The sequence below is a fragment of the Triturus cristatus genome, chromosome 1_2 (genome assembly GCF_964204655.1).
Source record: "Triturus cristatus chromosome 1_2, aTriCri1.1, whole genome shotgun sequence".
Lineage (NCBI taxonomy): Eukaryota > Metazoa > Chordata > Amphibia > Caudata > Salamandridae > Triturus > Triturus cristatus.
The window spans coordinates 1,173,685,839-1,173,709,663 of record NC_140580.1 but is presented as its reverse complement, the minus strand read 5'-3'; the positions used below and the strand labels follow the sequence as shown (position 1 = coordinate 1,173,709,663).

The 23,825-nt window shown below is 44.9% G+C and overlaps 1 protein-coding gene across 1 annotated transcript in view; it reads left to right on the top strand.

The window, feature by feature from the left end:
* Positions 1–23,825, top strand: part of DOLPP1 (dolichyldiphosphatase 1) — a 95,203-nt gene that overhangs the window by 18,657 nt on the left and 52,721 nt on the right. The window contains exons 2-3 of the mRNA XM_085614015.1: positions 21,114–21,214; positions 21,301–21,385. Coding sequence (XP_085470141.1) covers positions 21,114–21,214; positions 21,301–21,385 — 186 coding nt within the window. The remainder of the gene's footprint in view (positions 1–21,113; positions 21,215–21,300; positions 21,386–23,825) is intronic.

Sequence of the window (23,825 nt, the reverse complement as noted above, 5' to 3'; positions counted from 1 at the left end):
GGTTCGTGAGGGAGGTGCTGGGCGTGAGCGGGTCCAATTGGATAGCATCCAGTCTGGCTTTTACATCGGCTGTTTCTTGCCTAGAGGCAGCCACTTCAACTTGCATGGCCAATAAAGCAGCCAGCACATCATCAAGTGTTGCCATGTCTGTTATCGACCGGGAGACAGTTAGTGTTATTAAGGTCGGATATTTTGTAACGCCCTGAACGTCTCAGGATCGTTTAACAGACACGACAATGAGGACGCAACCACTTGTGAAGGGTTAGTTCTTTTAATGAAGGCAAATAAAATACAAAGAACAAACAAAAGTTATAGTCACTGGAATCCTCCAGGCTAAGTACGTTACCAGCCCACAGCACGGATGGTCCTAACCGTCCTCTGCATATACGCCGATCCCGGCGTATGCCAACAGAGGGCAGAAATGAAATGGCCGACAATGCCAATCGGTAGGCTGTGAGGGGCACGAAGAGTGTTGGGGAGAATCGAGGAGTCAGGGAAACACCCAGCCGGGGTCTCTACCTGAAGGGAGCAGCCGCTCAACCTCTTCCTCAGACTGCACCGGGACGCGGAGTCACCTCCTGGTGATGCGTCACCGATACCCCAATCACAAGCAAGAAGACTGAACCGAGAGCAGCCGCTCGATCGATCCTGTGGACTTCCGAGTCTGTAACGCGGCAAACACCTCCTGGTGTGCGTTACAGCTGGCAGTCCCTGTGTCTCTGGTCGGGCTGGGAGTTACGACTCCAACCAGCAAAAGCGCCACTGCGCTTGGACTCAGCCGAGTCAAAAAGCGAAGCTCAATGGTTGACCGGTAGAGCTTCCGGGTCCTTCACAGGTGACGATGGGGCAAGACACGGCCCAGGGAGTAACGACTCGACCTACCTCCGTTCTTGCCTTACTGGAGCACCACTCCGGAACACTGCTCTTCACGAAGCAGGTACGTCGGTGTAAACACAATATCCGACAGCCTTGTACCTCCCGGTTCCTCCCTTTATAGGGCGTGTTTTCCTTGAGTTATGTAACAGCTCTCCTGTTTACATAAGGGCGTGTTTCCCTTGAGTTATGTAACAGCTCTCCTGTTTACATAAGGGCGTGTTTCCCTTGAGTTATGTAACAGCTCTCCTGTTTACATAAGGGCGTGTTTCCCTTGAATTATGTAACAGCTCTCCTGTTTACATAAGGGCGTGTTTCTCTTGTATGACAGGAATTCTTGACAGTGTGTGAGACAGGGTCTGGGTGAAGAGGTGTGTGTGTGTGTGTGTGTGTGTGTGTGTGTGTGAGACAGGGTCTGGGTGAAGAGGTGTGTGTGTGTGTGTGTGAGACAGGGTCTGGGTGAAGAGGTGTGTGTGTGAGACAGGGTCTGGGTGAAGAGGTGTGTGTGTGTGAGAGACAGGGTCTGGGTGAAGAGGTGTGTGTGTGTGTGTGAGAGAGACGGTCTGGGTGAAGAGGTGTGTGTAGAGGTGTGTGATGAGGTCTGGACGAAGGTGTGTGTGTGTGTGAGACAGGGTCTGCGTGAAGAGGGGTGTGTGTGTGTGTGTGACAGGGTCCGGATGAAGAGGTGTGTGTGTGTGAGAGACAGGGTCCGGATGAAGAGGTGTGTGTGACACATAATCTACCGTCTGCTGCTTAGTTTGTGCTTTTAAAAAACAAAACACAAACGATTTCTTGCTCAGTGGGTCAAATGTTACTAAATATTGTTAGATATTAGTTGCTAGAGTGTGCCACAACATTTTCGAGTGTTAGCCAGCAATCCTTTAGCTGTTGTTTTTACTCTAATCGGATATTTAAATACGTTTCCCAGTGTAACCATTCTCATCTGGTGGACACAAGGAAGGTTTGCTGCAGAAAACACAAAACCTTAAAGCTTCTTTGTAACTCCACAGGGACAGATTAATTGGTTATACTTTTTGTTTAAACTATTTTAAAACCAGTTCATATTTACATGAGGTCCTGTTCTCAAATATGTCAAGAGGGAGAGGGCACTTGAACTGTTGGTGGCCTTATTTCTTGAATCCTAATATCTAATCAGATGGGTGCATACTAGATATGAAAGGTTGTATCTTGTCCTGCCGTGCTCTTATGGAAAGAGGCGCAACAGTGGCTCTCTTAAAGCGCCATTTTCCTAGTTTTGCCTTCTATTTTTCAATCCTTCCTCCTTTCAAGTAGCTTCTTAGTCCAATGGCATCATCAACAAGCATTTACAATGCAATAGGTCTCGCATTTGCAAGAGTATAAGCTATTGGCATTGTAACTGAGAATACCTTCTATTTATCTGTTGTTATAATTAACAAATAAATGAAAGCCATTGTCATTTACAATGCCAATAGCTCATCTCCTGTAAATGCAAGACCTATTTCCTTTGAAAGAGGCGGCCGCTATTCCCCCAGGCTGCTTGAAAAGTGAAAGTGCACATGGCACTGCATGTTGCAGGAAAGCATGTCATGCCTGCAGCAAGAGAAACGCATCAAAGAAACTATTTCTTACAGACTAAATAAGATATATTGTGTAACAGAAGTAAAAGGGCCAGTCCTCATGGGAGGTTGCGAATGAAGACAAGGCTGTACTAAGGAGGGACTAACAAGCCTATTAAGAATCAGAAGGCAGTATTTACAAACGACAATTATATAATTCAGTGAAAAATATGGGCGGAGAGTAGGCGGAGCTTAAAGTCCATACTATTACGGCATGTGTGTGGGGTATCCAGTAATATTCACAACCAAATCATGCTGCCCTTAAAATACGATTAAGGCAATTATGCAGTACAGATGCTACAATTACGTTTCATTTACATACAGCGTAAAATGCGCTGCTTGGCTTGTCTGTTTTGAAGATGGCTTATTACCAAACATAATGGCAGAAGAGCACAGGTAGCTTCCAGATTGTAATGCAACACTTGTACGTTCTCTAAACAAAATTATGCAAGAAAATATCTTGTAGGGATATGTATAAATTAGACCTTTAAAAGACAAGCAGTTGGTGAATGAATAGACAATTCTGTGCGTTGTGGAAATATAAATTTGTTTTACAGACAGGAAGCATATCTTTCAGTCTGAAAACAAAACATATGATGAGAAAGGAGAGGCCTGTGCTTTCTAACTTGTGTGGCCATTACATTTGTTCCTGGAAGTAGCGTTAGGTAACTTACAGCTTAGCTTGCCTGTTTTCTTCTAACATATGACCGATCTTATCCTATCATTTCAACCCTGCCCCAAAAGACACAGCCTGGCGCACAATACTAAGCTACATCATCCAATTTGGTGAATAACAATTCACCACAGGGCAGGCCTGCTTTGGGGGTGTTATCTGTGAGGTGAAGCCGCTTAAGTCCCTAGGCATGTTAAAAAAAACATCCTTATCTGGACGATCTGATTCAATCATCCCTTTCTTGGCTTTTTTTGTAGGGTTGGCCTTAAAAGGCAAGTGCTGAAGCATGTTTGCAATTACAGAGAGGCCTTTGGGTTCTTAGAGAGGCAGGGTGGCCCTGACACGTCCCCCTCTTCCATTTCACGATGGAGGACAGCAAGAGGCAATTTTGGCTAAGACCAGTTGACGGATCTAAATATTTGGAAGCACCAATTTTCCTCAGAATAGGAGCGAATGTTCTGGTCCTATAAGTTACCGATCACATAGCAATGAACCACAACAAAAGTTAGCCACCACAGTGTGTAACGAAACTTGAGCAAATGTAAGCCTGCTAGGAGATCCTCACTTCTAGTATGATTTCAGTATATGTAAATCACAAACTAATCACCCCTAGGGGCCACAAGTCGATGGGGGCCATCAGGGAGATTAAGTGAGATATTACCCAGAGGCACAGGGTGCTGAGCATAGCTTCCGCCGGTAAATGTAAATCCAGTATTTGTAAAGCTGGAACAGCTACCCGAACGGCATCCCGGCACTGGGGGCCGTCGGGAAGATTAAGCAAGCTATTGCCCAGAGTCACATGGTGCTGTGCTGACCTGACGCCAGTGCCAGGGATCAAACCGTGAGCCCCAGATTCCAGCGTCGGACGCCGCGGCACCACACCTCATCTGGTGATCAACCCGTCAGCCCCGTGTTCCGTAGTCAACTGATCTGGCCTCTGCAACACGCTCTTCTAGTTGCAAGTAGCCGTCCAGATTTGTCGACGTTCATGCAAGCTTCAGTACTGACACAGTAGGAAGTTCAGACCACAAACCAGGAAACTGAACCACCATTGCCAACCACCATCATTTGGCCAAAATCACACAGTGCGGAAGCTGAGACGCCGTGATTAAACTCTGATTTAATACATGATCAAATGTCTTTAAAGTTCAAAGAATTCATTTCTGTAACATGTAGGCGCATTTCAGAGCTTTCTGAACTCGTGCATTGTGCAGTTCAACTTGCCCAAAATCACACAGTGCACAAGCAGAGATGCCGCGATTAAGCTCGGATTGTGGAGGAGATGAGGGAAGGGGAAGTGAGGGAAGAGAGAAAGCAAAGGCGAGGCGGGGAATAGGGAGAGAGCGAGCGAGGGAAGGGGTGAAGGTTGGCGAGCTGTGACACAAACAAATACATGATCAAATGTCTTTAAAGTTAAAAGAATCCATTTCTGTAACATGTAGGCGCATTTCAGAGCTTTCCGAACTGGCGCATTTGAAGGTGCGGTCATTTGTGATGTGCACAAAAGCGGCTTCGTGAAAAAGAATTTGGCCAAAATCACACAGTGCGGAAGCTGAGACGCCGTGATTAAGCTCGGATTTTTATTTTCACGCTGCAATTCAACTTGCCCAATCTCTCGGCATGCTGTGGCGGGGGCGGGGGAGTGCATTCCAGGTGTGGGAGCGGACCCATTGAAGTATGATGCCGAGGGCGCCAGTGGGCTGAAGTGCTCCCAAAAGGGGATTGCATGGCGGCACGATGCACGTGATTGTGCGCGTGCTCGCCATGCAATCCCCGTTTGCATTGGGCAGTATTCATTGTATGGAGTGAGCGTAGGGGCTGCACGGAGTGTGTGCAACATGCAGCGTGCACACTGCAGACTATGCGCACAGTAGAGGGTGTATGTTGTAATCAGTGCATGGGAAGTGTTCAGTGTCTTTTTTATGTATACAGCGTGCGCTCACTGGGTGCATGCAGTTTATGTGAACTGAAGATTCCAGCGTGTTTAGTATACATTGTGCCTCCAGTCTTCATTGTGCGTGCGAGCCGTGCGAAAGTGAAAGCAAATTTGTGACGCGGCGGAGCGTGGCGCGCGCTCTTGGCGGGGGCGGGGGAGCGCATTACAGGCGGGGGAGCGGACCCTTTGAAGTTTGATGCCGAGGGCACCAGTGGGCTGAAGCGCTTCCCCAAACGGATTGCATGGCGGCACGATGCACGTGATAGTGCGCGTGCTCGCCATGCAATCCACTTTTGGGAGCACTTTTGGGAGCCCCTTACTAGAGTCTCGCATAGCGATTGCTACGCAATAGCTAGGCGAGATCTAAAAATCAGTATGAATAGGACAAGATTGGCACATGTAAAATCATAACATTTGAGCCCAGTGCTAAATATCTATGGCTTGAGTGAGAAAGATGTTTTAGGCTGTCACTACATTTGTTGCTTAACTTACAGAGACCTTATGAGCTCCGATGGCATTTTTTCCTCTCGGGTCACACACATCTTAAAGATTCTTGGAGATTATTACTGTTCTTTAAAAAAAAAAAAAAAGTTAACTATTAAGATGATATGCTGCTGCATGCCTCAGAATTTAACAGCTATAAGAGCAAGTTCCTTCTTGACACTAAGTTAATATCACTAGCAATAAAGGACCCCAACTTGGTGATGTACGGGCGGTTACAGGGTTATCACCATTTAGCCAAGAATGCCCACACTATGCCTGACTGCCATGCCAGCAGTGACCATTATACCAGTGCTTACCACAACTAAGCATGAAAGAATACATGCCAACAGACCCGATTCAGGCGTGGAGACTCGTTTTTTAAAGACAAAAATGGCCTTATTTTACTGGTCTCCACCTAACATTGCCTCTGATTCAATGCTAGTTAGTGGGAAATATAAATTCACCCTCTTGTTCCCCAACTATCTCCTTTCTTATTTTGAAACATTAGTATGTGTGTTAGAGCCATCATTGTACAAAGGGCAGGAACCATAATGCAGTGGATGTCCATGACATTTCAGGGGCACTATTATGCCAGGCGTGACCAACATAATGGTCATTGTTAGGCGGGGGTAGTCCTCCTAATACCATAGGGGCAAGGTATACCATGTAGGGCCACAGATTCATTGACTGCTATTATCCCTCACCTAATCTTTGACAAGAAAGACTGTCAATCTTGTTGTAAGGCTCTGAATTCCATTACATTAAGGTGCAATACAGATTTTGCTGGGGGCTAACACACTTGGGTGCTCAGTACTTGCATATGCACCTTTCAACCGTACACTCATGGTATGTTGTAATAACATTTACTTGGATGTCGTGGAAAAAGAGACCTATGAAGTTGGCATACTTTGATGTTCACCATGGTAGCTCTCTTCCCATCTTGGGGGTGGTTGTGTTCTTGAATGAGCCTGTGGTTTGAATACAGTTTGTTCATCTCCTCCTCCTGTAGAGGACATATTTTCAGGCTAAAACAGAATCTAAGGGATGGCCAGGCACATTATCTCTAGTAACAGTTTGACAACGTAAATGTGACTCTGGATAATCTCCAAATCCTGGCTGCAACAGTGCCAGATTGATCACATGCTTGTGAAAGATGAGCTTTGGCACCCCTTGTATACAGTATCACACCTAAAAACGGAATGCAGCAGAATGGCTTCTGCACGTTGAGTATAAGGCCGAAGTGATGCAAGATCTTTACACATGCCATTGTGGATGTAGTTGTGGTTATTTAAGAATGCCCCTTCAGAAGCCTATTATGTAAGGAAGTAATCGATGGCCTTGTTTTTGGATGAAATCTACTACTTGGGATAAATATTTGGTGGAGACTCCTGGAGCGGGTCATTGGCCTAATAGGACTTTGTATTGGTATTGGCAAAAGCCACTTGAATTGGTGGAAATTGCAATGTTTGTGAGTGATGGGGATTCTAAAATCTGCTTTCGAAGCTTTAGAAATTTAATATTCTCTTCCTTCACCAGGATCTAAAGAAATGAATGGTTGCCCTGCAGAAAGATTTTCTTGGATATTCGGTTTCCACAAATCTAGTACCGATTTATGTTCTTTCTCACCAGGAATAACCTTGAATAAAACCTCACAAGTCTGTGTGGCTTGGAAACCGTTTCTATCACTCCTTTTTGCAGCATGATTGCATTCTCGATTTTTAAGCATCTGGAGGCGTAGATGCTTGACTCAGGGATTTATTGATAATTGTTTGATATATTTGAGGGCATGGCTGAATTGCAACAGATCTAGGACCCATTGGTCTAATGTTAATTCTTACCATTTTTGATGAGAAGCGGAGATCGAGGACAAAGACCATGTGTTGCTGTCCTGACTATGGAACGTGGACTGGGTTCTCTTTCTTTATCTGGGTCGCTTGATCTAGGTGGTTGTCAGTGGAGGTGTGTATTGATGTTGCCGCGGACAATCTTTGCTGATAAAGTGGGTATCCATATGATTGATTGCCTTCCTCTATAAAACATCTCCCTTCCTCCTCTTCTTGGAAGTCCTAATTGAAGCAAACCCATACTCTGTCAGTGTCTGCTTTTATGTTGAAAGTACACAGCTGACCTTCTTAGAAAAGAGACACTTTGTCAAAGAGGTGTGTCCTGAATTCGACTCTGAACTTTAGGTCTGAAAAATGGTGCATCTCATCCCCACCTACCTTCATAATACTCCAGCCAACATATGAAACTCTGCTTTTGCACCGTACATGGATGAATCTGTAATGGCAGCGGAAGCCATGTCGCCGTCTCTTGTAATGGCCTTACCCTCTTTTTTTTTTTTTTTTTTTCCTTCTTTTTTTTTTTCTCCTTGGGTAGTAGATCTTGTATGGGGCTATGTAAAGAATCGTTTGTCATAGTGACATAGGATGCCAGTGAATTTGGATGTCTTGAACATCTTTGAGTCGTCTGCAGCATTACCAAGTCTGATTTGGAATGTCTTCAGTCTCTTTCAGGATATAATCATTGATTTGAATTGGTCTTACCGGCTTGTGAAAGTCAAAAACAATGCAGTTAGTTTCCTTAGATATTTTGGTAAGCGTGAGTTCTTATTGATTTAGAAGTGGTATTGGGCTACATTGCCCCATGTGAATCTGGCCTACATAATCATCCCATTCTCCTCTCACATTAGCCCGGGCCCTCATGGAGCTCTCCATGTCATATAATCACTCACTGGTAGTATCTCCACTTATTAAAAACGGCCACTGTGGTCTTTTGAACCACCCACATCGGTTTAAGAAGCACTTAACGGGGCTCTTAACAATCCTCTCTCGGTGCGGAATACCGTCCGTCAACGTTCGGGAGCAGAAACACTTAAGAAGGACTTATTAGTCTCCACTAGGAGTATTGTGATTAATAGACGCTCTCATCCATGTTGGGTCATAGTGGACATTAGTCCCCCGGGTGACCTGGAGATTACTGTGTTACATTAACATCTGGAACACATCATCCTGACAATGGGTGTATTATTCAATGACAGTGACCAAGTATCCGGGCTGAAAATAAGGGCTACATATTACAGAGGAAAAATATTTGATACCTCTACTTCATTTGGAAAGAGTGTCACTATAAGGCATAAAATAAATTATGGTATGTTTGAGAGAGACATTAAGATTAAGAGTCCTGAAGAAGGTGGCTTAAAAGATATTTTGTCCACCGAAACGCGTTGACGCTTCTCTTTTTATTGGTAAATTTGAGGAACTTTGAAGTCTAATTACAAGAGAATTCACAGCCTTCTTTAAAACGTATTCATTCAACTAACTTGTTTCTGATGATTTAAAGTTGTCACTTGTCTCTCGTCTTAGTTAATTTAATTCTCCAATTTGATGCATGTGAGAAGTTTTTAACTTTCGGAAAATTTATTGGATTTATGAAATGTTTTTTGTATGATCAAAATTGTTTTTAAATACGTGTGCTTTTGGATACATACAAACCCCCTTTATTTTTTTTTTTCTTAAATAATTGATTTTTTGGGTCCTGACTGGATGGTTGATTGAAATTATTTGAATGACCTTTTAATGATTTGAATGTGGATTAATCCTAATATTGTGATCCAAGAGAAATCCTCTCAATACATTTTTGTTAAATGGTCATCTAAATTGATTACCTTGTTTCTCATAATATGGGTCATGTCTGCCATAATATGGGTGGTTGTATTGCCATTCTGCAACACCAAAATCTAGAATGTGGGATGAGCCGGACAACGTCCATTGTTAGGATGTAGCAGGTGTCCCTCTTCTTGAGTGTGGATGGGGACACCTCATGATCATTGTATACTTCTTGGCGAAGGATTCTGACTGGTACACTGTGTTCAGCAATGAATGTCGCAGATGTTCGGTTTTTCTTCATAGTGAAGAAGTAATGTTCGTCAGCAGGAGAAGTGTCGTCTGCATCAATGGGGTTGACGGAATAGTTATAGTAGGTGTAGACTGAGTGTGGACAGCATCAAACAGAAATGGCATTGGAAGCTTCGATGGCTTTTGGGCCCTAGACTGTGGGGGGGGGCTTCTCAGGTGTTCGTCGACAATGGCATAGAACAAGCTCTTCAGTGACACAGGCAACTATTCCCACTGTGCCTGGGACAGGTGCATTGCTGATGCTCTCGATGAAGATATTGTAGATGAAGCATTTGGCAGAATCCTGCGGGAGAGGACTACCACATTAAGAGAGAGACTGCGTAGTCTGACAGACTTAAAAATAAAAAAGCTTCCTTATGTAAGGACCTTGCTTATCCGAGGTGAAAACGATGGCTTCCATAGTATACATTTTGATGGTCTTCCTTGATGCTGATGCTCCCACTTGTGAGGGGTTTTATATGCGCCACGTGGTGGTAGTTTCTCTTCAGAAGATGAGTCCGTCAAAAGAGCACCATCTCTGGCTTTAGACTGCTAAAGCCTCCTCCGCTACCAATTTCTTTACTGCTATTTGAGGTTTCTGTGGGACTCCCGCTTAGTGGAAAGATACAAGCATGTGAATCTATTAAAGATCCAATGCTGGAGACTGGCAGTACTAAGCTACTCGGATCTCTGGGCCAGATGTATCAAACAGTTTTACCCATTCTGTGTCTATGGGAAAATGTGTTAGTACATCTGGCCCTCTGTTCACATTAACAGTTACTGTGCCAAGATCGGCACTTCAAAGTTTATCAAAGCATCTTGGCAGAGAGGAAAGATGGAAACTGATTGGTAGCTTGAAATTATCCGTCACGGCTGCTGCCTCCTCCTCTTGTTGGCTAAGTCCTATTCTGACCGGTTCTCTCAATTGAGAGGGAGCACTTGGTCTCAGTCTCCTTTCATTGGCTTCAACTTTCAGGCCAACTGCAGAGGAATCGCAGATCTCGTCCCTTATCTCGTCAGTGGTGCCAGAATCCAGCAAGTAGGTGTAGCCAGAGAAGGCAGAAGCCAGGATAGGGCTTTGCCCGTGTGAATAGTGTCTGCGTTTCTCCCCGTTTGTGATGGTAAATCTGTTGTCCCTTCCTTAACATGCACAGCAGATGAGGCAGGAGGGTGATGGGCCAGCGCTCTGTGCTTCAACATTCATTGCTCGCAGCAGGCCAATGAAGGCGATGGCCTGAGTTCCAAGTCATCAGTTTAGTAAATTGCTGTTTTACAGTGGCAGAAGTGTTATTTGTCTGCCTGCTGTGCTATAAAGATGTTGGAGGTGCGTGGGTGGCTGTTACAGAGAGTTTACTTTGTTTGAGATGTAAGCTATTTTTATATACCACAAATTTTGCAGTTTTGCTTGACCTATCCATTGTAATTACTGGATTAGTAACACTTTAAGAATAAACATATAAAAGGTAAAAGCAAATAAAATCAGTGGCACTCTTTTGCCTAGAGTTGTTGAAACTACTTACTCCACCTTGTGTACACTACCGACCAGACCCCAACGTTTCATGAACAAATATGCCTTGAAACGGTCACTGTTAACCCAGAGATGTCTCCTAAAATATTACTTGGACCAAATAAAATAAGTACAAGACCATTGAGACATTTGGCCTTCCCTGGCACAGCACATTGTCCCCCAGCTCAACACTTCGCGGGTCCTGTGACCTGGTTCCAGTTGCTAGTTCACTTGTTTTCACCTTTTCTATTTTAAGATGGCAAGATTGCTCTTGCAAAATGTCACATGCTTTTTAGGACAGGTGTTGTAGCTACACCGACACAGGTCCGCTATAATGATTTAAAAAGCTTAAAGTGAAGCCTAAATGTTATGATTGAAATGATGACAATTTGTGACTACTTGCTTGAAATGAATTGGACAGCGTTGCTGCCGAGCGTCAGTAGGAGGCAGAGGAGGGGACACTAAAAGCTGATCTGTTTGGGAGCGGGCTCACCACTCTTTCTAATTCACTGCTTCCTGTCCGCTTTGATATGGGGTGGTATTGACTCTGGAGAAGTGAAGGGGACCTTGTACAAGGACCGGATGTAGAGAGATGCCTCTGGGCAGAGGAGGCAAAGATCTCAGAAGTTGCTAATAAAGCTAGAATTGAACGAACAAGAAGGAATTTAGGTTCATACAGGCGTGGGAGTGACCAAGAACCATGATTGAGGTACAAGAAGAAAAGTAGAGTACTTGGCATTTTTATTCACTGACTTGAAAGTTTCCATAGTGGTGAAACCCCAAGGGAAGTTAGTTTAATGTGACAGATTTAACCAGCAGAAGTTGTATGTCACTGGTATGTTCGTGTTGAATATTATGCCCATTTATAGAGTCAAAATCCTCCCATCTGAAGGAGGCCTCGCAGGACAACAGGTTATACGTTGTTTCTGGTAAAATATGGCAAATGCCCTATGTGTAAATACAGAACTCGGAGTATCATTCAGAGAGTTTTCTAGCCTTTAATTCAGACTGTTCAAGAAGACATTCTCTACACGCTGTGACAGGTGCAAGATAATGTCACCACTGCTCTGCATGCATCCCCATTGCATCAAAAGCCATCGCTTCCTCTTCCTAACTCTGAGACTTCAGTGAATAAATTGGTTCCAATGATATATCCGAGAAAGCAGTCCAGCAGTTACTCTTCATATGTAGGCTTCAACTTTTGTGTACTTTGCTAATTATTACCATGGGGATGCTTGAGTTGAGGGTTGCAGGCGTTTAGCATTTAGGACAAGCAGATTACATTGGTTAGAGGTAGCTTGCTGGGTTTTGTTGTGTACTGTTGTGATCTTTCCTCCAACGACTGTGCTTCTTACTGGAAGAATGTAAGGACCCAAAACGATCTTTCTTACCACGCTGCAGTTTCTTTACTCTCTGTAAGAATCGGTCAAAGAAAGGAGCAGCAGCTTCCCTACGCTCCGACCTGGATAAAGTTGAGCAAGCCTGCTATCCTCGGGGATGGCTGTCCTTTCCAACCCTAGCACTTGCCCCATTCTGAAATGGGAAGAGCAGTCTGTTTGTAGGTGGCATGCTGCGAACATAGTTTCTTCAGTATTGGGCTGAAAACCCCATGCATTCCTTCCTCAAAGTTATAGGGCTATGAGGGATCCCTTAGAAAAGGGTTCCGGCGCACTGAGTATGATCGCTAAGTGAAGGGGGTGGAGGGTGACGGTTTTAGGGTCTCCACTAGAATCCAGTTTTCTGGGAAAGAACGGGGGGGGGGCTCAATAGTGAGGGCAGCCACAGCTGTTTTCCACAGGCCCCTACTCTTAGATCTAGCTCTTCGTGGTAACAACTTAGTTTGTGGGCACACCTAGAGGCTCAATCAGAAGCCGCTCGCATTTAGGATTATTAGTCAACTGTGGCTGTAAAAGCCAATGTTGCATCGGGGTATCAGACAATCTGTTCAAAGAACATCTCTGTAGGTCCTCAACCTTCTTCTGGTATGTACTCGGACTTCAAGGGCCATGTTTCTGTTGAGCAATCGGTTCCTTAAGACTTGTGCCACTGAGGCTTCAGCCAGAGGCGTTTTGCTGTTTGTGCTTCTGGCGGGAGCTTGCTCTTCTTCTCTCATTGTACTGGGCGGAGAATCAGAAACTTAACTGCCCAATCTATGCTTAATATCTTTTCTGGGTTAGTCTGTTAATGACTTGAGGAAGATAGTATTTACTCTTCTTTGGCCACTGCTAGAAATTCAGAGGGAAATATAAAGGTTTGCTTAATTTGAAAGTTGGAACACTCCTCTGTTCGGGATAGACTGTTTCCTGCATTCTCCTCACTCCTTAGGCTTCTGGGCTGGGTGGCAGGCTAGAGGTGTGTTCCAACTGGCCAAGGTGTTATGTGGCTTTTTCCCAGGCATCCTCCGCTATGGCCTGTGGTTCTTGGCAGCTTCCAGCACCACAAAAGAAGGCACAGTTTCAGGTAAATTGAAAGCAAACTGGTTTAGGAGGCAGGCAGACGCAGATATTTACTATCCGTCCAGACTGTGTTGGATTGGCATTTTGAGCAGTTTGGCTTTGCTAGATGCATCAGTGTGTGGGCTTTTAAAAAAGTTTACTTTGTTTGGGTCCGTGGCCCATGAGAGGACCATTAAAACAGCTCACTCACTGGTCCTTTCAAGCTGGCCCAACTGGCAGTACAGCACTGCAAACTTCTCCTGTTTTATGGGAGGGATATAGTACCAATAACTTGCAGGTTGTTCAATCTATAGAGGATGAAGACTCCTTGCGGGAGAACCATGATTTTCTGCATTCCTACTCGGGGGTGAATGGTATCCATGTAAGGCAAATATAGGGTCTTACTTCCAGACGCACCACACTGCGTACCACATAGTGAAGTGAAGGTGGGGATAAATGACCTGTTTGGGGGGAGGGGGAACCCACATTTTAAAGCAGAATGACTGGTAAATGATCTTCCAAGAGTATAGATAAAAATGCCTACGTTGCTATAACTCAATTGCCACCACCCATCAGTATCCCCATAAGCCTCTTATCAGGTGTCAGTAGCTCCATTAACCACAGAGGGGTTGAGCAAGAAACGTGTATTTCTACTGGGCTCACAGATTGTCAGTCCTTTGGGAGGAAATATAAAGCAAAGGGCAGAAAATAGTTCAACAGAGCACAGTGGTGCTTCAAAGCTTTGGTAGTTCTGCTGTGCCTCCACTTCATGCCGCCTTTGCATTCCTGTCTGTGTCCAGGTGCCTCTACCGTGCACACCGTAGTGCTTTGCTGACCCCCTGCCTGTTTTGCATTGTTCTGTGCCTTCTCAAACCCTTTGGTGGCTGTGGGAAGCTTCCTACCCATCACCCCTTACCCACTACTCCTCATTGTACTTATGCCCCCATGCCCAAATCAACACTTAAGCAATGTTGGATCCAGAGTCTCCTGTTTGCAGCAACACGAAGTGACACAATCCACTCTGAAACCTCACCTATCATCTTCCCTGTATATCTGTAGTCTGATAATGTACTCGTAGTTGCCTATAGTGTTACGTTGTGAGCAGAGTAAAAGCCTAGGCTGAACATAACTTTGTAATCGCCACAGGGCATCAGATGCAATCTGACCTAATTGATAACAAGCATTGACAACGTTTTTAGGTCGAGCCTGGGCAGTGCATGCGCTGCTCTGCAAGGCGTGCTGTATTGCAGTATGGAATAGAAGCCATGCCCACTCTCCGCCCATATTTGTCATTGGCTTGTGTCATTGTCCTTAGTAAATGCTGACTTCTGATTCCTTAATAGGCTTGTTAGTCCCTCCTTTGTACCGCCTTGTCTTCATTTGTAACCTCCCATGAGGACTGGACCCTTTACTTCGGTTGCAACACGGCGCGTCTTTTTTTTTTTTTAGTCTGTAAGCACTATTTTCTTTAACGAGTTTCTCCTACTGCAGGCACAACATGCTTTCCTGCAACATTCAACGTGCCATGCGCGCTTTCACTTTCCGAGCAGCCGGGACTATGACGGCCGCTTCTTTGAATAGGTCTTGCATTTACAACCGTTTGAGCGATTGGCACTGTAAATGACACTGCCTTTTATTTATGTGTTAATTAGCAAAACAGATAAATAAAAGGTGTTGTCATTTACAATGCCACTAGATGCAACTCTTGCAAATGCAAGGCCTATTGCATTGCAAATGCTTTTTAGGTTTCGCTGAGCCAGCGCGCATGCGCTGCTCGGAGAGCATTTAGTATACGGGTTTTCAAAGTGCTACCCACATGATTTTGCAGGCCTGAAGCTTGAGTGCACGATGGCGTGCACGTGCACAGCTGCTGCTCGCACTCCCTCCTCCCTTCTCCCTTTTCGTCAGCTTTAATCAGGCTCCTCTGCTGCTGGCATCCCCCCCCCCCCTCCCTTCTCGCCCAGCCCTTCTTGTCACCTCGGCTTGCACTCACCCCTCCTTTCGGCCACTTTGGCCTCTTTCGGCCACTTTGATGATCTCAGTGAGCCGCGCGGCAAATGCTTGTTATTATAGGACTTGTTTTTAAAACCAAATAGGTCGTATTGAACTACAGTGTTGTATTTTGGTACTGTTGTAGGCATGCTACTGCATTTTAAGCTGTGATCAACATATATTTTGGTACTCGGATCTGTATGTTACTGCACTTTAAAACCCATTGCTCTGTCATCTTGAATAGTGGCATGAAAGTGACACGGTAAAGCACTCTGTTACAGTTGGGTCTTTTTACTTGTGGTTTGCGCAGACCTGTTCTGGTTTTACGTCTCTTCTGGAATTTTTTTTTCTTCCGTGAAATGTATTGTGAAAGACAAACGGTGTTTATCAACTGAGCCTGGGAGAGCTGCAATCTGAGCCTGGCACATCTCGCCACATGCAATTTCCCAGATAGAAAAAATGTGTTAGGCTGAAATTCAACACTTCTCTTCAACCCCTCCATTTGTGTACATTTTAGATGTCTGTGCTGCCGTCGTACGGCTAGAGCAGCCAATTTAAAAGTGAGCATCAGAACATGTGCTTTTGAGAGATTTCAGGTGCGGATATTTCTTTTTTAGTAAAAAGGCGACACTATTTTTTTTGCAAATTCTTTAAAAGGCAACATGGCATGCTGTAATGTAAATGTCACATAGATGGAGCAAGTACTTGGACGTAACTGTATATAGATCTGTGCAGACGGGTAACAACATGGGTGGTACACGAAATTGCTACAATAAATTGAGTTGTCCAAACCTCCCCTTCTATTCCGGAACGCACCCTTCCCATCAAGTACCTTATTAATGCAGCGCTCTCTGCGTGCTTATAATCATTTTGTTGGCCGTATTGGTTAGAGTTGCTTGCATCGTTAAGTCTTACATCCCCAGTCTCCTGGTGCTAAAGTTCTCTATTTAATACATACACACCTTCCGTTTTCAGAATCCATGGCTGGTGTTTCCTGTGCCAAACATTCATTTTGTGATGTAACTGTGAGTCGGTCGTGAGCACGGACTTGTGAATTTCTCTCATCTCCACCTTGATGAAGGACTTTGTTGAAGGAGTTTGGTGGAACATTTCGCCATATGCTTGAAGTATATGGCTTCCTCCCCATGAGCCACGCATGGGTGACTGTAGTTACTTGTGCTGGATGGGTATGATACTCTGTGATTTCAACTCTTGACCATTTTTATGGAGTTCCTGGTAAACCTGTTTCAAGGTTCGGGAACCTCTGCTCACACCAGGTACTTCGGGTTTCGAAGTGCAGGCTTAATACTCAGAACCATATGTTAGCGATCCAATGTTTAAGTGCACTTCACAGAGGCTCATAAACGTTTTGGGGTTGGTTGAGGAAGGGGTAATTACTAGATGTTTACTAATCAGGTATCTCCTCATCAGTTGTTGCAGTATCTCATCCATCAGAAAATGACACTGTTTCTGATAGCTGATGATGCTCAGGAACGATCTTTTGGCATGGTTACCTTATTGCTTTTTGTAGGGCGCTTGCACTCATTAGTAGCATTTTACAGTGACTGCGATGTAACACGTATTTTGCATCCACCGCCCCATCCTTTACAGTGATTGCTCTAAGTCACACATAGTGTAGTTAATAGCCACTGCAAATAAATTGTTCACAAGTTGCTTTACACAAAGTGTTATTTTTAGCTTTTGCCTACACAGAGCTTGCAAAATCTCTTGTGGCAGCAACAACAACAAAACCAGCATTGGCATAGCCAATAGGTCTCGCCTTTGGGACCTTGTAAGTGTTTAGTTATCCAGCACAACATCAAGTGTTGCATGGCTAAACACTTACAAGGTCCCAAAGGCGAGACCTATTGGCTATGCCAATGCTTGTTTTGTTGTTGGTGGAACTGCTACTCTTAATTGAGCTGCACTGGCACCTCACCAGGTCTAGAATAACATTTTAAGCTGGAATACCCAGCCTATAAAGCTGTTTTCTCAAATTTTCCTTCTTACCTGGGTAATCTCCAGCTATCTGGCGGGATGAGCGACCACGGAAGCAAATGCAGTCTTCTTATGGAAATACCCAACAACCTCCAAACACACTGAATCAGTCTTTCTCATGCGCCACCACTCTCCTCTGGATTTCTTACTATGGACCTCGGAGCCACACATACCCATTAATCCGTCCATCTTTTCATACTGCATCGGATACAATAAGCCTATTGTATTTGGCTGCTTTGTTCTGATACTGTCTTCTCTTAATCTCCAATTTCAGTCCCCTCACATCTACATGTTCCCTCGCCCACCCTCTGCCTGTGCCCTCATCCTTTCCTGCCTACCCCTTGGTCTCTCCATGGGTCCTTGTTTTTCCATGCCACCTCTCCATTCCCTGCATGCTCTCCTTTCCCTCTGTGTCTCCTGCTACAACCTCACCCTCTCCTCCTGGCCCCTATTCCCTCTTCCCTGCCCCAGTCTTCTGTCCGCATCCCCCCCCCCCCCCACCCGCCCTGGTCTTTACTCCCAGCTCTCCCTCTCCCCTTTCTCTCTTTTCTACCCATTCATCACCAACTCTTACTCCACCTTCGGCCCTCCACTCATATCCTGCTCCTCTGATTCCCTCCTCCACCGCCTGTATTGGCTGCCTCTCGAACATCAAGTGCGTTTCACGGCGCTCTGCACCACGCATAAGATTCTGACAGGTATCAGTCCAGGAATCCTGAGCGATTTGTGCGCCCATTATTCACCACCATGAGCGCTGCGCTCTGCGAATTTGCATCTTGCAAAAATCCCACGTATTCGAAAGACCAGATCAGGCGTTCGCTCTTTGAGGCGACTGGCCCCCGCCTTATGGAATTCTCTCCCTTTACACATTCGCAGCAATTCTGACCACCAGGCCTTCAGAAGGCTGGTGAAGACCTGACTCTTCTCTCAATGCTAACTCCTCGCCTGCTCCCCACTCCGTCCTGCTTCAGCGCTGGGACGCCTCATTGTCGAGGCAGCCATGCGCTTTACAAGTATTCTAATCTAATCCTCCAACTTGCTATAGCCCTACTTCTACTCTGCAAGCAACAGCACCTGCGCTGAGTCATTTAGTGGAATCTGACTCCCCCACTACTGATAATTGGATTGATTTGAACTTCTCTTGACTCTATACTCCTTCCCCCCCCCCCTCTCAAATTTACCTCTCACTGCAGATCCCTTCCCCCTGCCCTGTGGTTTAATGATAGTTTACGGGAAAGCAAAAAGAACTGTATGCGCCTTCAGAGAATTTGGGGCAAAACCTACTGTGAAGATGGCAAACAAAATTGTAGACTGGCCTTAAAAAAGAATTACACAAGCTATAATTCTGCCAGAGTCCTCTGTTACTCTGAGGAAATTAATATAGTATAAAATTGTCTAAAACACTGTCAAGTTGTTGAATCTTTATCAGACACTATTATCATTTCCCCCTCCATATCACCCAGTCGCAGTGTGAAGAACTGGTGAGCCTTTTTTGCAAGAATGTGGCTGCCATTCAGGCCCCTCCATCTCCATTTATTTTACACCCTGCTCTGTCACAAACGGAGAAATACACTACCTATACTGCAACCGTTTGTTCCCTGCTGCCCTCATGACATTTGCCACCTGACTTAATTCCATCAATTCAGACTGTCCTCTAGACCCTCTTCCGCCTTTGTATTTTATTAAATCTGGCCTCAGTTTCTGGAAACAATGACCCATCTTTTGAATTCCTCACTTAATGAAGGCAGAGTTCCTGAAGCTATGGTAAGGCCTCTGCTGAAAAAGCCGAATCTCAACCTTCAAACTCGTCTAATTATAAACCAATCTCGCTTCTACCAAAACTTACAAAAATTCTTGAAAAACGTGAATTAGTATTCATTGAATTGCATGGCCTTCTCCACCCCTCTCAATCTGGTTTCAGGGCTGGTCATAGCACCAAGTCCACTCGGTTATTAGTCTGACTCTAGTCAACATTTATATATGACCATTGGCAGACATAGTGGAAAGCTGCGGTCGTACACTTTTTTGCTACACGGATGATACTGAAACGGGTTTCTTCCTACACCCAAGTCATCAAAGTAAAACCGCAGCTCTGGCACCTTGAACATCTGTCTCGTGAAAGTGGCCACCTGAATGAACAATAACTCCCCCGAATTGAATGGGATAAGACTGAAGTTCTGCAGGTGGGCATTCAACCTCTTTCCGGTGACCACATCTTTGGTCTGATACCCTCGGTATTCCTCTGACCCCAATCTCTGCAGTTATGAATCTAGGTTTCTGACTTGATGAAGAGCTTTCTACGAACCATCAAATCACTAAAGTAGCCTCCACTCGCTTACACGTTTTGAGATGGTTAAGAAAAATCCTCTGACATCTACCCGTCTCTGCCCAAAGAAAAGTAATGCAGGCACTGACTATCTCCCGGTTGAATTATGGTAACATTCTTTTTCTGCCCCCCCCCCAAAATAAAAACCCTCACTTAGGCTGGTGGCACCCTACCAGCCTAACTGTCTTCTTTGATCATGGAACAGCAATTTTTTCACATTTCTCAGAGGGAGGATAACCCTTCATGGGGGCCGGTCTTTCTCCTATTTGGGCCCCAAGCTGTAGAACACTGCCCGTTTCTACTAGATCTTGTCAATATTTTTCGTTTTTTTCCAAAAGTTCTTAGGTACTTGGCTTTTCTGGGCTATGCTTTTATGTTAAGATGTGGCTGGTACGCCCCCCCCCCCCTCCCCCCAAAAAATGCCCAGCACTGGGAAACCCTAACTGGCAGCTTTGCGCTCTACAAAACCATATAATAGTAATTACCCTTTTTTTCCCCCCATTGCACCATTTCCCCCTATGGTTGCTTTAATGTCCTGCTCCCACTCTGCTTCCCTTTCATGTACCTTTCTTTTGCTTCTCTCTCCTGACTCGTACTTCCCTCCTAGTCCGACTTCTTGCTGTCCTTTTGTTTATTCTTCTGATCCTCTTGTTCTTTTCATTCCTTGTTTTGATGTACGACCTTTGTGTCACTGTTGTTTCTATGGAAATGGAATCTTTACCTAAAGGTCGGCTTGTGTTATAAACTATTACATTTACTCCTTCACAAATAAACTAATGTCTGAAGGGGATCAATTAGTGAATCAGCCCAGGGCATACAAGGTTCAAGGATTAGGATTAAGGCATGACCACAAAACGTATTTAGACAAGTCAGATCCTATTTCTATAGCCCTACTTGGAACAGAATAGTTAAATGGTACCACTGTAATGGGTGACGGCACAGTGCTGGTATGTTTGTTAACATTAAGATATGAACAAAAAGAAAAAAGATCTAGGATTTGCTTGTCACGTCAGTTTTACAAAGGAGCATTACAAAACATAGTAATTACACGCTCAAATTTCATCCAGTGACCATACATTTCAAATCTTAGTTGACGTTTTGACACCAGGGCCCACATGTAGAAGGGGCTTCATCAGAACAGATGGTAAAAAATGTAACCCCGTAAGTATTGGTGACAAGTTAAAAGTGCCCTGCTGTTACCATTTGTGGCTGCCTTAAACTTTTCTCCTCTGTATGCCTGAGAGTTGAGGATTGGGATGGGGCGGTCTCTGCAGTTTACTGTGTGTAGTACAGCTTTGTATAACGTTACATACAATGAGTTGAAGGCATGGTGCCCCATTCGAACTCGGTTAAGCACTGGGGCAGATCTTTTAACCGTGTGTTCTCTCTCCTGCAGGGGATTTTTCAGGCCAGGTGCTGGCTTATCTGAGCCTGGGTCCAATCTTTATTCTCATTGGGTTTACGACTCTCATTATATTCAAGCGGGAGCTACATACGGTGAGTCTCAAATAGTCTTTTTTTTCCTCTCCTTTTCTTCCTGGGCTGGTTTATCAGTGATTCGATTGTGTTGCTCCCTCTTCCAGATTTCCTTCCTTGGGGGTCTGATAGTCAACGAAGGTGTCAACTGGTTAATAAAGAATATCATCCGCGAGCCACGACCATGTGAAGGTAAGATGTGCTGCAGGGGAGGGGTAAGTTCAGCACAGGAAGCAGTGGGGTGCTGGAGAGGTTAGTGAGCAGCACATAGGGCATAATGGGGGCACAAAATAAGGGCCACATGGCAGGGAGGGCACGTGAGATGCAGGGAATGGATAGCAGTACATAAGGAGGCATGGAGAATTCAGTTGGTGCTCGGTTTTGTGCTTTTTCTTGAACCTTGTAGTACAGTGTAATGTGTTGGATTTGGGGTGGAATGCTCTTTTTAATGAGCAGTAAGTGCTTGATGCTGGGAAATGTTTGAGATGTTTGCAGGCTTGCGCTCTGGTGTGCTATTCATCTAACGTTGTTTTTACCCCAGAGATCAATCTTTATTTCTGCCTGGAAGGGCGCAAAGGAGTTGTTCTGCATGTCTGTTGAGTGAGGCTCTGCTCAGCATGTGAAAGGAAATGTGTCACCTAGTGTCTTGCATCACTGCTGATGAATTGTAGAATGGGGAGTTGCATGATGAAAATGCTTGTTTGATCATTAAAGCACTCCTTTCAGTCTGGAGAGCGGCCCTCTGAGTAACATTGGAAGAGACTTCAGTTAAGTTACTAAGTTCGGGTCCTTCCTTAGGACCATTCTATCCTTGAGCTACTGTCAGGATTAATGGCGGCGGACAGAGTGACTTGTTGCTCTCTATTCCCTGCATTCCCCTTTAATAAAGACTCGGTTAGGACTTGATTTACAGTGGTGGATGCCTGGCTGTCTAGTTGTTGGTCTCTCTGGACTTAAGGGAACCGTGGCTGTAAGATCTTGTGAGGCTGGCGAAATCTTAAGTTGCCAGCCATATAAGTCCCGTTATTTTTCTAAGGTTTCATCTTTTGTTTCTCTTATAAAGGATGATCTCTCCTCAGTTGCTCTTTTGATCTGTACACATGCTCTTTTTGTGTCCTACCTGTGATGAAAATAATTCTTGGTGGAATGAACAGTCAATTTAGCTCGCCTTCCAGGCTCTCATAGTTGAGTGTAACATGGCAGCAGGTATTGTACTGGAGTTTAAAGGACAGAGAGGGAGCTCACCTAATGGCTATTGTTGAGGCGCTTGAAGATGAAAAGAAGCTCCTCTGCTTTTAAATCTCCCTCGAGAGGAAGGGGCCACTTTAGAACTCTGACATCTCGAGGCCCCCCCCAGAAACGACTCATTTGCCTATCTTGAGTTTTGTTGTTAATGTATTTGACATGGGCAGTTTTGCTGCAAACCTGTTTGATGATGAGGTGTTTTGCTGTAGAGGTCTCCCTGACATAATGACTGCTGCTCTTAGGATACTTTACATCGAAGAGTCAGTCATTTTACCTCACAGTGACCCTTGGCAAATGGACCAGCGAGGTAGTAAGGTTTTGCGACTGGAAAGAGGAAAATGATGGTGTCGGTTTTTAGGGCACACTTCAGTTGAAGGCCCAAATTTCAGTCTCTGCTTACTCGGAGAGATGGCCCTCAACCTGTTCCTCTGCAGTGGCAGCTTTTATTGGTGCTTCCTCTGGTACCACAACTGGTCACAAAGGTAGCTGGAGGCTGTAGGGATCAACCTTACGGGGAACAAAGGCCTTGAAAGGTCACCTCTTCAAAGCAGACCTGGTACTAAGTTGAGGAGACTCTGTGACCATGTGACACCAAACACAGATATGGACTCCTTTCTGTTATTTCTCAAGTTTTTGAGAAGTTGGGTTGGAGTGAGAGTATTTTGACTCTCTACCGTAGTGTGAATGAATGCATAAAAGGTTATTATCCCTGCTCGTTAATCTGTGGGGAGGAGGGATAGCAAGCGATAAGTTTTTTGGACTCTATTGATCATTGAGCGGTGGCAAAGACTCGTGCTCGTCGATCGACCTGTGCACGTGTGTCAGTGTTTGCACCTCCCCTGACTCCTGTCTGGAGAGGGTTCTGCTGAACCTGGTTATAGTGGAGCAGTGGCATTCTTGTTTCCTGTCTACTTGCAATTGGTATAGCTCTGCAGCTTCTTGCCCGTTTTCTTTCTTGCTTTCTGGTCCTTTGTTCTTGTGTCCTTTGTCTGGCATTTTCTGACCTGGTTGTGCACTCTTGTCTTCATCTGCTCTTCCTAACCAGGCATCCTGACACGCTGTTCTAGGGCCCTCCTTGTTTGATTTCCCATCGTCCTGCACAACTCAGTGACACAATTTACAGAAAGTGTCCCTAGAGTTGAGTGTAATAATACATTTCTGTCAGTCATAGCTTCTGTAATGACATGCTGTATGGGGACATATTCAAGTGAAAAGCTGACCGGCTAGTGCCAATGTAAAGCAAAGTGCCATTGGTATGTGGGTAGTATGACACCTCCAGCATTGGGGCATTTTGATTATTATTTATCTGTTTATTGCCTGCTCTGACCCTTTTCTGTGTTGACCACAAAAATACGATCAACGAGCAGGTTGGAAATGGAGGCACCAG